This window comes from Phyllostomus discolor, chromosome 12 (genome assembly GCF_004126475.2).
Source record: "Phyllostomus discolor isolate MPI-MPIP mPhyDis1 chromosome 12, mPhyDis1.pri.v3, whole genome shotgun sequence".
Classification (NCBI taxonomy): Eukaryota; Metazoa; Chordata; class Mammalia; order Chiroptera; family Phyllostomidae; genus Phyllostomus; species Phyllostomus discolor.
The window spans coordinates 4472078-4486704 of record NC_040914.2 but is presented as its reverse complement, the minus strand read 5'-3'; the positions used below and the strand labels follow the sequence as shown (position 1 = coordinate 4486704).

The 14627-nt window shown below is 46.5% G+C and overlaps 1 protein-coding gene across 1 annotated transcript in view; it reads right to left on the bottom strand.

The window, feature by feature from the left end:
* The window catches only part of RHPN2 (rhophilin Rho GTPase binding protein 2), a 52545-nt gene that overhangs the window by 29843 nt on the left and 8075 nt on the right, over positions 1-14627 (bottom strand). Inside the window, 1 exon segment of the mRNA XM_028529436.2 lies at positions 9080-9195. Within this exon segment, the coding sequence (XP_028385237.1) occupies positions 9080-9195 (116 nt within the window).

Below are 14627 nucleotides of genomic sequence, written 5' to 3'. Positions count from 1 at the left end.
AGACAAGGAAATATGGCCCAAATGAAAGAACAGAACAAAACCCAAGACAAAAAACTAAATGAAACAGAGAAAACCAACCTATCAGGTGCAGAGTTCAAAACATTAGTGATCAGAATGCTCAGAGAACTAACTGAGTATGGCAAAAACATAAGGGAAGAAATGAAGGTTACACTAAGTGAAATAAAGAAAAATCTACAGGGAACCAACAGTGAAAGGAAAGAAGCTGGGATTCAAATCAACAATTTGGAAAATAAGGAAGAAATAAACATTCAACCAGAATAGAAAGAAGCAAGAATTGAAAAAAAAACAAGAATATAAGAAGACTCTGGGACATCTCCAAAAGTGCCAACATCTGAAACAAAGGGCTGCCAGGAGGAGAAGAGGGAGAGCAAGAAATCAAAAACTTATGTGAAAAAATAATGAAAGAAAACTTCACTAATTTGGTGCAGGAAATAAACATACAAGTCCAGGAAGCACAGAGAGTCCCAAACAAGTTGGACCCAAAACGGACCACACCAAAACACATCATAATTAAAATGCCAAAGGTTAAAGATAAAGTGAGAATCTTAAAAGCAGCATGAGAAAAGCAGTTACCTACTTACAAAGGAGTTCCCATAATACTGTCAGCTGATTTCTCAAAAGAAACTTTGCAGGCAAGAGGGGACTGGCAAGAAGTGATGAAAAGCAAGCACCTTCAACCAAGATTACTCTGTCCAGTTAGTTATCATTTAGAATGGAAGGGCAGATAAAGTGCTTCCTAGACAAGGTAAAGCTGAAGGAGTTCATCACCACCAAGCCATTATTACATGAAACATTAAGGGACTTATTTAAGAAAAAGAAGATTGCCCTGGCCGGTGTGTTCAGTGGATTGCGTGCCAGCTGGTGAACCAAAAGGTCGCCGGTTTGATTCCTGTCAGGGTGCATGCCTGGGTTGCAGGCCAGGTCCCCATTTGGGGGTGTGCAAGAGGCAATCTATCGATGTATCTCTTGCACACTGTTGTTTCTCTCCCCCTCTTTCTCCCTCCCTTCCCTTTTCTCTAAAAGTAAAGAAAACAATGACAGCAATAACAAGTGTTAGTGAGGATGTAGACAAACTGGAACCCTCATGCACTGATGAATGTAAAGGCACAGCCACTTTGAAAACAGATGGGTAGTTTCTAAAAATGTTAAGCATAAACTTACCATCTAACAGAGTAATTCTGCTCCTATGATCTATATGAGAGAAATGAAAACATATGTCCAAAGACATGTATGTCAATGTTTATAGCAGCATTATTCATAATAGCCCCAAAGTAGTAACAATCCAGATATCCATTAACTGGCAAACAGAGGCACAAAATGTAGTCCACCCACAGAACGGAACAGTGTTAAGCAATACCAAGGAAAGAACAATACCCAAGTTCTACAGCAGAGGTTTTGACACAGACTTGAAGAACTTACAGGTGCTCCCCCATTTTACAGGTGAGGAATCGCTGCAAAAAATAAGTGTCGATGAAAACCAAGTACTAAGCCAGGCCTTGCTGCACACATTGCCACGAGCCACCCAGGCAGGTCCTCAAGTCATCCCTCAGACAGAGCACGAAAATTTCTGTTTATTTCATGGACGAGGGCGTCTGAGGTTCATCAGCCAAGAGCTCCAACCAGAGAGATGGTGCCTGACCACCTCCTCCCCCTTCTCACAGATGAAAACCCAGCTGCCTCCACCAACCTGCTTTGCTCACCACCTATTCACCTTTCCTTCGGAGAGCAAAGTGCTAACCTTCCCCCTATGGTCTGCCCTGCCTAGTGGGGTGCATCGCTATCTATCTGGGCCCATCAGTTTCTCTACACTATGTATTCATATGTCTTCTCTCCCCTCCTTTCACCGAACTCCTCCTTGACCAAACAGCAAACTGTGCCTCGCCCCCCTCAGAAAGAGCCACCTGACCCTGGCTGCAGGTATGATGGCATCTGCCCTCTCACTGCCCAGTAAAAGTTTCACACGTGTACATCTGGGCACCCCTCTCCCCCAGCCAGGCAATGAAGTGTTGAAAGCTCAGCTATCATTGGTTTGGGGTCATTCTTTGGCCATGATCACCAGTAACAAATACACTTATATCTCAATGCAGTACATGTACACACCCCTAAAATGAAATCCTCACAAAACCTTCCTTTGCTATCCATGTGATGTATGCCAATAGCCTATTCTACTCTAACAGCCTGTTTTATTAAACACAACGGTGTACGCAACTCTCCAGTTCTGATTCTCTGACGCCAAGTGGGTGCCCAACAATTCAATTCATTTCTGATACTAAATCCTGGAGTTAGCACAGGCCCCATAGCTACTGGCTTGGTGCCAAAAGACCACCCCCCTTCAGCACCAGTTCCAAGTACAGAGTGCCTATACTTCTGACCAATCACCTATAAATCAGGGTTCCCATAACCTCCTCTTCAAGTTAGACAATTCACTAGCACAACCCACAGAACTCAGGAAAACATTTCCATTAGACTTAATGTGGTTTATTTTAAAGAACACAACTCAGGAACAGCCAGAGGGAAGAGACCCATAGGCCAAGGAGGGGCACGGAGGTTCCACACCCTCTCCGGGCACACCATCCTCCCAGCACCTCAACATGTTCCCGGGCCCAGAAGTCCCCACGCCCCATTGTTTAGGGTTTTATGGAGGCTTCGCAGTTGCTTAAATCACTGACCATTGTTGACTGAACTCAGTCTCCAGCTCCTCTCCTCCTCCTGGAAGGTCCGGAACCGAAAGTTCCCAACCTCTAATCAGGCTTGGTCTTTGTGGCAACTGGTGCTCCCTCCTGAAGGCCTCCTCCCATCACTAGTCGTCTCATTACCATACAAAAGACACTCTGCAGAATCCACGGCTTTTAGGAGCTCTGTGCCAGGACCCAGAGATCCAAATATTCATTTTTCATTATACCATGACAGCCATCCACTGAATTGATTACATTACATATCATGGGTCACAACCTGTTGTTTGTAAAACCTGTACTCCAGAGATGTTACTGAGAATATGACTGATTTACTAGCTGGTAATGTCCACGAGGGTGCTTGGAAGAAAATTCTCTCAGGCCTCAGTATTGGGAATGGCTTCTTCTTAGCCACTGGTCTGCTTTTGGCCAATGGGTATAGAACGTGTTCCAGATCACATTCCCTTCTTCATACCGTTTTGCAGGAAGCGCAGCAACAAACTGTCGCCCACATCTAATACAGTATTTAGGGTTTCATAGCATGTACTAGCCTTACTTCTGGCTAAACCTCTTCTTTATTCTTCTTTCTCTGCCCCCACATTCTCCTTCACCCCTGCTTTAACCTCACATGTACGGGTGTGTTAAGGTGCCTCAAATCCATTTTGGAATGAGGCAAGATGAACAATTGTATCTCCTGGATGACAAGACCTTTGCCTTGTATTTTTTTGTATTTCTCCTGGAAACTCACACAGCCTTTTCCGCATAGTAGGGAATCTTTCATCAAATTTCAATTGATGAAAGGACAAATGGTGGAATAAATACTACTCTCTAGAAGCAACAGTGAGGTTAGGGGAAAGAGGGAGGGGCTGCAGACTGGTTCTGGGCAACAGAATGGGTCCAACTTAAATATAACAATTTAGACCCTAAGACCCCTGTGCAAATACCTGGAGAGCCTCCAAATTGCCATCCATTTTTCCACCTCTACATGTTTATTTGCCCCATGTCCTCCCACTCGACTTGGCAACAATCAGACTTCTTTGTGAGGGTCACTCTGGAAAGGGTTGGTGGCCAGGCAGGACTTGGTTTCCACAATGTTGACGTTTGAGCACAACAACGATTTCCAGCCTTTTTCATCCCATGGCACACATAAATTAATCACTAAAATTCTGTGGCAACCAAAAAGTTATATTTTTGTCAATCTGACAATCTGACAAAAATTTTTGTCAATCTGACAAAAATAGGTATAATCTTGACTGATTTACAAAAGTAATAATAGTAGTAGTGATTACCTAGCCTTCTTGCTCCAAAGTGTTTTTTTTTAATGTAGGTTTTTTCCCTTTTTAAAAACAATTTTTTAAAGATTTTATTTTTAGAGAGGGGGGAAGGGAAGGAGAAAGAGAGGGAGAAACATCAATGTGTGGTTGCCTCTCATGCACACCCCACAAGGGACCTCGCCCACAACCCAAGCATATGCCCTGACTAGGAATCGAACCAGCTGGTTTGCAGGGCAGCACTCAATCCACTAAGCCACACCAGCCAGGGTTAAAGTGGCTTTTTTAAAAAGCAGGTGTATATACTTGTATATAAGGATTTCTGTTACCAAAAATTAACCAATCAGACACAACCTTATTATGTGACGTGACCAATAAGATGCAACTCTATTATATGCCCTACCTATTTATGGTTCAAGACAGGGCATTCAAACTGGATGGGTCTTGTTCTGTTGGCTGCTGTCATTTTTTATTTGACAGTCTAAGGGAAAAGAGGTCAGTGCCCCAGACTAAACAGCCAGGTATTGCATGTTCTAAAAATTCCTGTGGCACACTGGTTAAAAGTCACTGAGGTACACTGATGATTCAGAAATCAACTATAGAGTTTGAGCTGTTTCTAGAACAGGTAATGATTTTTCGCTGATTCATAGTACTTGGTGGAAAGCGACTTTTCAATAAGTTACACGAATTCAGTATGGTGCACATGCTCAGCTCCCCTGTGCCCAGGCTGACGGAATAGCTGGGGCAACAGACAAGGATAGAATCAGCTCAAATTAGGAATTAAGACCAGAGCCTTGGTACCCTCAATACTGGTGCCTGTACCTGAAGTGCCTTTCCAGATAAAAATGAATGGCTCCTATGGGCCCACTGGAACTGCTCTACCTTGGCTATGCACATCCTCTGAGGCCCTGTGGTCTGGTAGCCAAGAGTCCCTATGGCCAACAGGGATGGGGCAGCATGTGTTTCAGCCCTTTCCTGCCAAGAGTCTCCACAGCCCCCCTAGACCACCAAGAGAAGGCCTGCTCCCCTGGGTTCTTCATGAAGAGCATGCACATACTGCAAAAGTCCCAGGCCAGACCGTGTGCAACTTACTTTGTCTGAGTGATCAACCCACTAAGTGTGAAGAGGGGAAGGAAAGCCACATGCAACTGTTTCCTGGGGCTACTGACCACATCTACACAAACTGAGGTTTCCTTCAATTTGAAGCTTCTGACGACTTTTCCACCATAAGAAGCCCCTATGTGATGAAGGCTCCTCTGTGCCAAGTCCAAAATTTCTTGATCATCCCCATGTTTTATCTTTAAAAATGCAGGTGAATTTTGCATTCCAACCCATATATCTCCATTTGTTTTAGTGTCATTTTTCCCCAATCTTTTAGTAGAACTGTCCCTCCAGGAATAAGCACCACAGGCTTGCACCAGCTTCACAGGCCTTACTGGAGCAACTTGGCCTTACTCCATCTGACCTCACATCCTGCCCTGCCAGGGACTCAGGGAGGCTGGAGCCCACGCTGCCTGGTGCCCTGTGTGGGTAACGGGATGAGGCAGCAGATCAGCCAGTCGGATGGGACATCTGCCCCCCGCTCATCTCTCATGGAGGGAGGCAGTTTGCAGAGCTGCAACAGGCTCCAAAGGCTCGGAGAGCTCACCCACCCCACTGCACAGACACACACCAGCCCCCACAGAAATGACAGTGTGAGCAGTCGTGACCCTCAAGTCACTCTCGTTGTGGCCAAAGCCAGCCCAGGTTGCCCGGGCCCAGAGTCTCATGACCCTCCGGTCTGGAGGTCACAAACTAGAGATCCGTGGGACTAGTTCACTTGGGTCTCAGGGCGTTACTTTCCCTCCCCTGCCAATATTTAAAAATTCAACTATTAGAAGATTAACAATTTTAAAAGGTAGGATCACTAGCTTCTCCTAAAAAAAAAACAAAAATCTGAAGACCTGGCAACCCTGGCTCTGCCCTCCAAATAGGGCAAATTGTGTCCCCTCCAAAGAACTCATATGGCCTTTACTTTGCCACAGTCCCTACCACTCCCCATTGTCTCACAGCACCAGTCCCACCCTTCATTGCTTTCCATGCCCACCACGACCCTGTAGGCCTCAGGGTGGCCCACCCCTGCTCCAGCCCAACAGCTACCAACCAGTGTGAGAGGGGACCACGAAGCCCAAAGAGGTGAAACGACTTACCTACCCTTGTTCAAAGGAAGAATAAAAGCTGAACTATATGGCAACTTGTTTTAAATTTCATGAAGACTGTCTCCATTTCAGAGAAACATCATCACATTTCTACCCCAGCTTTTCTCAAGGAAAAGGGAGCAGGGAAAAGAGAGAGAATATTATCCTTGCTTAGCCTGCAAAAGTGTATTTAAAGTAGCCAGTATCTTCCTAATCAGAGTCCAGGAACCTAATGGGCTCTTGGCTGACACAGACCAGAGCAGACCTTGAAGGGGCACAGCGCCTGGCTCCTCACAGCACCTGCCCAGCCTCGAAACCCTCTCACCAGTGCAGGTAAGGACCTCGACCCTTGCGTTTCTGCACTTCGGGGGACACCTTCTCCAATGTCCTGCCCCAAACATGTCCCAACTGCTCTACCTTCATCTGAGGGCTTTGATGGGTCATGTGTGAACCTGAAAACAGACCAGCGGACAGACACGCAGCAGTGCCCAGCTAACAACTGAAATGACTCCTTCCCAGCAGGGCCAGGCACCTCATCCACAGCCCAGTGCACCCCCACCCCCTCCTCCCGGGCTGGAGTTGGGCTTGGCTAACTGCCGGCTAACTGCCGGATTTGTTTTCGGGAAACCACTGGTGCCTGTGGAGTCCGACTAATAAATACCTGTGGGGTTTCCTTTGACAACGTTCTCCAGAGAGGGGCACTTTGAACCTTTAGGTTGCCGTGAGAATCATTAACAACACCACTCTGCCTGCGCCCCTGCCAGCACGACCACTGCCGACTGACTGCACAGCGAGCCTGAGCCGAGGGGCCTCCGAGAGGCTGTTTGCTGGTGTCATTAACAGAGCAAGACAGATAAACTGGCCTAGTTCCCACCTTAGAAACACCAAATCCCCTGGTCAGAGAGGGCCTCCCTGACCACCCTCTGTCTCTAAAGCCACGGCCACCTCTATCACATTTCCCTTTCGTCAGCATCCTAGACACACCACCTTCTGACACAATCGGATTTGTTTACTGGGGTATTGGGGTCCCCCCACAAGAGACTAAGCATCATGAAAGCAGTCTTACCCAAATTGCTTGCAGCCTTATCCTCATATTTCAGACACTGCTTGAACTGAGTAGGTACTCAACAAATCAATTTGTGGGTGAATGAATAAGCAAATCCATTATAGCCCACTTCTGGGGAAGCCATAGACAGAGGTGGCCTGTCAGAGTGTCAGTCAAAACCCGCAGCCACAGCATACCAAGGGACTGTGCCTGCGGCCTTGCCAGCACAGCCAGCCCAGCACACGGCAGGCCCTCCTGAAAACAGAGGCCTCTCCAGAGTTGCATTAGCCGCTGCACATGGTCCACAGTGCTGTGGACCGGACAGTCCCCAGCCTTCTCTGGGGACAGGAACACTGTCAGACATTTGAAAAGGTGAAACGTTAAAATATTTTCCCAATCACCTCCAGTAACAACCTCCCTTCCGTCCTGTTACAGAAGTAGCTGGAGAAGAGTTTCCAGACGCTCGGCCACCCCCGGACTTGTGTCCTCAGCCAGTCCACAAGTGACAGAATCCACACAGGCATGGCTCTGTCGCTCCTGACCCAGTGCCTGTTTTGGGGGTTGCTTCTATGATTCTTCCGGGCCTTTGCAGTATTCCACAATAAAAATAAATGGAAGTAATTCATGTACTTTGTAAAAGAGCATTGAAACACTGAAGGGAGTAGAATGAAAAGGAGAGTCACCTTCCCCCCAACCTTGGTCTTGCTCACAAGAGCCAACTCTAGTAACAGCTTCTGTTTTCATCCCTTTTGGAAATAGTCTGTGCACAAACGAAAGCACATGTGCAAGTCCTTTAAAATAAACGTAGAGCATGCTGCCCTGCACCTTTTATTTCCCTACTTACTATCTCAGAGATCTCTCCTAAGGAGCAAATGCAGATGAATTGGAAATGAATTTAGCCCAAGTTCGCAGTCAGAAACCCACCTCCTATTTATTGAATGATTGGGAGAGTCACCCCTAATTGGAGGAGTTGGTCCAGGCAATCACATGTATCTGTGACTACCAGAGTATTGTGGCTCCTTTATAAATACCTGGTTGGGTGTATTTGCTTTGCCTACCAACCTGAGCCACCTGGGCTCCCCAAGGCTGAACCACTGGGAACACCCACAGTCACACGCTGCCAGGCTTCCGGGTTCCCTGTCAGGCTTCCGGGTTCCCGGTTCCTGCAAGCACTCCACGTCTCTTTCAGAGGCTCCAGGAGGCATCTGTCTCACTTCGTGCCTGCCTCAACTACCAGGTACAGAAGGCAGCACGGGGCCAACAAGAGCTGGCCCTAGAACTCTGAAGGAAGTTCAGGAGAGGAAGCTGGCACGTGGTCTTGCATTACAGTTAAGGGTGTGGACAGGGCCATAGCTGCCTGTGACACAGGGGAGGCTTCACCGAGTTCTATGCTTGATAAGTAACCATTTCACCACCAGAGTATAATAAATAATTGCTCCAGGAGTCTGGGGTTGTATGGGGCCCCTCTCATTGGAGGGATGGATGCTGGCAATAGAAACACCCCCATTCCCTCCTTCTGCCTTCCTTTTCTTCATACATTCAACATGCATTCACTAGTAGTGATTCTAGACCAGGCACAGTGCTAGGCAGTAGAGAAGTAGATGTGTCCCATAGAAAGCAGAGAAAAGAAACATGAATACAATAGCTGGACATCCCCCAGGGCCCCTGTATGCCTAAACACATGGACGGGCCGGGTGAAATACCGGTCTCTAACACAACCAAGTTCCAGCCAAGAAAGGGTCTGCTCCAGGTGCCAGAAATGAGAAGGCAACCCAGAGCTAAAACCAAGAGTCAGACAGAAAGCTGGGCAGGCCTACAAGTTTAGGGAATAGATGGCAGGCCTCGGGGGAGGCCGGGCTCCCAGCCAAGGCCGTGGAGCCAGCAGACACCTACTTCAGAAGGTTTTCTGCTCCAGTTCTCATCCGCACGGCTTTCAGGATCTGCTGGTTCAAGGCAGCCCTCTGATTCTGCAGTTTGCTCCGGCCAGTTTGTGCAAGGGGATTGCAACCCTATGGGACAAGGAGAGATGCCCCATCAGAGGTCAGTCACTCTAAAATCAATGACAACATTTAATGTAACAGAAAATGATTTTAAAACTAAATTTTTCTGAAAATAAAAATAACAACATGGAAAATACGTGAAATATTGGAAAGTATTTTTTTAAAGCCACTTATAACACAATTCCAGAGCAACCACGGTAAATTGGTTTCTTTCCTCCCCGGGTATTGTATACACGTTACTCTTCCACATCAGTGGCTGTGTCGGGAGTCCCCGGGATGAGTCCCGCGTTTAGAGACTCGCTAGGACTCGCAGGATGCAGCGTGTAGTTGCACTCATGGCTAAGACTTCTGATGGCCGCTGAGTAAAGATGCACAGATGGCTCACGGGGGAAGAGACAGAGGCGGATCCGGAGGAGTTGAGTGCAAGCTTCCTTGTGCTTGCTCTCTCCCGTGAGAGTTCACACTGAGAACACTCTCCTCCCAGCGACAGGGATACCATGTCTCTGCCCAGGTTGGCCCATTTGAGAATCAATGCCCAGGGGTTTTATTGGGGGCTGGTCATAAAGACACCCTCCTGCCCAGCACGTACCGAAACTCCAAAATTGTAGGCTTCCAGACGGAAAGCAGGTGTTCATTATAAACCACGTAGTTTTTACCATCAGTCTAGGCACTGTAAGCCAAACTTGTCAGTTAGGGGATGGAGGCAACACTCCAGAGAGCCAGGGTGGGGGCCCGGCGTGGGTGGGAGGCAGCAACCTTGCAAACAAGTCTTCCTAGGAATAGCAGCCTCAGGCCTGCTGTGTTAACCCTTTCCTCACAGGGCACATAAAGGTTATCACGTTTTTTCACTTCACAGTCTATCACGAAAATTTCCTTCATTACGCAATGTTCCTCAAAACAATGGTTTTAATGATTGTATAATATTGCCCCCTCTTTCTTTATTTGTTGATTTTAGAGAGGGAGGAAGGCGGGGGAGAGAGAGAGAATCGCTAATTAGTTGCTCCACTTTTTTTACGCACTCACTGGTTGTTTCTTGTAAGTGCCCTGACAGGGGATCAAACCCACAACCTTGGTGTATCAGGATGATGCTCTAACCAGGGCTACTCCTTTTCTAGGATTTACTATTTCCGTATAGTTGGACAGTTAGATTGTTTCCAAGCATCTGCTATTATATAATTATTTGATGTATACTTGTAACCATGAAGCTTTATAAACCTCAAGTGTTTCCTTTAAGTTTATTTCTAGGGCAGTGTGATGGGGTCTAACCTCTTTAAGGACCCTCACACACCAGAACCCAATTATTCCCCAGGAAAGAAAAGCATCCCTATTCTCTGTCCCCTCCCTCTCAAACACTAATCTACTTTGTGTTTGTATATGTGAGGCCTGTCCGGAAAAATTCCAGCCATTGTTAAATATAACAAGAACAGTTTGAGAGTTTGCACTACATGGATGTACCCTGGCAGCCAAGGAGAACAGATTGGAATGTGCATGTGTGAACAATGACGACTTCACTGTACTAGTCAGTGGGGGTGGTAGACACTGTTGAGTGAGCATGTACATTGTGTGGCTGTCACATTCAAAATTACTGAGCATGTAGAGCAATGAATCTGTATCAAATTTTGTATTAAGTTTGAACATTTGTCCATGGAAACTACTAGTATTGGGATGATTCGGAAAGCTGTGGCTATGGGCAACTAACTGTGATTGACAGCTTCATCACAACAACGCACCTCCTCATGCATCACACCTCGTGCAGAGATTTTTTTTGCAAAATATCAAATTGCCCAGGTGACTCAGCCGCCCTACAGCCCAGGTTTGTTACCCTGTAACTTCTGACTTTTCCCACAACTAAAATCACCTTTGAAAAGGAAGAGATTTCGGACCCTCGGTGAGATTCAGGAAAATACGACAGGGCAGCTGATAGCAATCAGGAGAACTGTGTGAGGTCCCAGGGTGCCCACTTTGGAGGGGACTGAGGCATCACTGTCCTATGTACAATGTTTCTTGTATCTTGTATCTTCTTCAATAAAAGTCTCTATTTTTCATAGTATATGGCTGCATATTTCTGGACAGACATGGTATTTGCTTATTCTGGACATTTCATATAAGTGCAATCATACCAAATGCGGTCTCTGTACTGGGCTTCTGTCACTTAGCATCCTGTTTTCTAGGGTCGTCCATGTAGCTAGCATGTCAGTCCTTCACTCCCTTCTGTCCCTTACCAACACTCCACTGTACAGATCCACCACATGTATTCATCCATTTGTCAGCTGGTGGGCATTTGGGGGTGCTTTCACTGTTTGGCTATTGTGAATAAGGTTGCTTATTTAATGTGTAACTTTTCATGTGGCTGTATGCTTTCCTTTCTCTTGGCTACATATTGAGGAGTAGAACTGCTGTGTCATATGGTTAATTCTATATTTCACCATTTGAGAAGCTATCACACTATTCTCCAAAGTGGCCATACTATTTTACATTCCCACCAGCAGTGTGAAGGGTTACAATTTATCCATACCAGCACTTGTTATTGTTCATCATTTTTATTACAGCCAACCCACAGGGTGTGGTTATCTCATTGTGGCTTTGATTTGCACTTCCTTGAGAGTTAATGATGTCAAACATCTTTTTGTGTGCTTATTGGCCATTTGTATACATGGAGAAATATCAATTCAGATTTTTTGCCCATTTTTTAAAAGATTTATTTCTGCCCTGGCTGGCATAGCTCAGTGGATTGAGCGCGGGCTGCAAACCAAAGTGTCGAAGGTTCAATTCCCAGTCAGGGTACATGCCTGGGTTGCAGGCCATGGCCTCCAGCAACCGCACATTGATGTATCTCTCTCTTTCTTTCTCCCTCCCTTCCTTCTCTAAAAATAAATAAATAAAATCTTTAAAAAAAAAAAGATTTATTTCTTTTCAGAGAGAGGGGAAAAGAAGGAGAAAGAGAGAGAGAAACATCAGTATGTGGTTGCCTTTCACGTGGCCCCCACTGGGGAGCCTGTCCCACAATCTGGGCATATGCCCTGACTTGGAATTGAACCGGTGACCCTTTGGTTCTCAATCCAGGTTCAATCTATTTAGCTACACCAGCCAGAGTTTTTTGCCCATTTTTAAACTGGATTATTTGTCTCAACTTATCTGTAGAGTTGAAAAGTATTATTTTTAATCTGTGCCAAGTTTTGGGTATTTTTTATGATTTTACTTATTTACTTTTAGAGAGAAGGGAAGGGAGGGAGAAAGAGAGGGAGTAAAACATTGATTCAACAGAGAATCAATGATCAGTTGCCTCCTGCACACACCCCAACCAGGGACCAAACCCACAACCCTGGCGTGTGCCCTGACCAGGAATTGAACCAGCGACCTTTCAATTTATGGAATGATGCCCAACCAACTGAACTATACCAGTCAAGGCCTGTGCCAAGATGATATGCAAAAACAGGTACCCTTGTCTTCCAATCTGCCTTTATTATTAGTGAAGGTAAACATTTTTTCTCACATATTATTGATCACTCGAATTTCTTAATGAATTACCTGTTCTATCCACTATTTCCTGGGATATTTGGATTACAATGTTTCATTCTGAAAAGCTTGAGATGCAAATAAAAGTTTGATTCCCACCCAGCAGGTAGAAACCCTGGGCTGTGAGGGAAGGCTCCATTCCTTTGTGAAGCTTATCTTGAGGTTCTGCCCACTGGTGGGGCTGCGTGAGGCACTGGGAGGGCTGGTGGGCAGTATGAGTGAGAGGACCGCCCCTTCTCTCCAGCTGCGTCATTGCCCTGGCAGCTCTTCACACACCCACGCTCCCCCACCTCTGTCCACGCCACACCCACGGCCTCCACCTGGAGGAGGGAGAAGTGGTTTATCTCCAGCCCCAACCTTCTCAAGGATCCCCATATCAGTGGCCTTTGGACAAGTAAGTCAGAAACAAGTTATGTTTCTCCTCCCACAAAGATTTCTCCTTCTCACTTCCCAGCTTGTTGCCACCAACCTGTCCCCTACACAGCCCTCCAATTTCAAAGCACACAGAGATTCAGAACCTGAGTTGGAATGATCTTAAAGTCAACATCTTTCAAATTAAGTGATTCCTGATTTAAAATAAAAATCAGGAAATTAATGGTCTTTTTTCGGATATGACTCAACCATCTTTAACATTAAGCTAATTTAATATTAAAGGGCTAAAATAATTGCCAGCCTCTTTCCTTTCCACGCCATAAAATTACTGTGAGGGATAGTTCAATCTGACGCAGAATTACATGGTTCATGAGAGCAGTGTTCCATCTGACAGAGAAGCTTTAACAACTAATTCTTTTATGTACATTCCCCGAGCTAAGATAAGCAGCCATTCCAGCTCATGGATAAGAACTTTTCTTGCTCCTACACTTTACCCAACTTCTGGCTGGCCTGGAATGGCTACACCCTAACCAGCCCACAGATGTGGGGTCAAGTTTCTAGATAAGACATTGGAATGTTTAGGATTAGATTTGACTGAGTAATTGGACACAAATGAAATTACTTCTTACTGACAAGTAAGAATGCTGGGACTGCTGGAGACACCAGAAACGCCCAAGGGTTATTGGGAAACTTCCCAGAGCCTTGAGAAGTGAATCTGGGCAAGACAGCGAGACAGAACCCCCACCCCCAAGATCACCAGAGGCTGTTCAGCCATCCACGTCCACCGGCCCCTTCTAGAGGTTCTCTGCTGGTAGGCACCCACAGTCCTTGCCTACTTCTTAGTGCTTGATTGGTTTACAACAGGATGTAGAGGTGCTCCAACACTGGAGTCTGTGCCAGGGACCAGGGCAGCCCCTGCTTCGCCTGGGCACCTGGAGCGGGAAAGGGCAACTGAACTGTCCTAGCCTCCAGGATCACTGTCTGCAAGCCTTACAGGAAGGTGAGTCTTTCCCCTGTGTGGGCTCTGTGGGTTCCCTCACCACACTAAAGTTTGGGTATTTGCATCAGTTTCAGAACATGGAAGGACAGTCCAACAGCCAAAATTCAAGGGGAAGTGAAACCTCAGCTCCATCACTAGCTCTGTGCACATTTCCTATGTGTCAGACAGCCGACATGAAGCCAGAATCTCGGATCCCACACTCTAAGGGTTAGAGGTTAAGTGAGCTACTGAGAGGTTAAGTAGAGGCAGTAAGGCTGGGCACGGGACTTGAACCCGTGACCGTCCTGGCACTCTAAGACGGGCCGTGAGGCAATGTGAGCAGCAGAAATGTGTGGGAATGCTGGGGCAGCTCGCCTGCCAATACCCAGATACCCCTCACAGGCTCCCTGGCTGAGGGCTGCCCAGCATCCCTGTACATCCCTTGGGCACAGGGACGTGTGTTCTACTCTCCCTCCTCACAGCCCAGGATGGTCAGACGTGGTAAATCCACACTCTCATCCCTCCTTTCCAAGCGGAAGAACATCTGATTCACACCAGGACATTTGGAAGATCA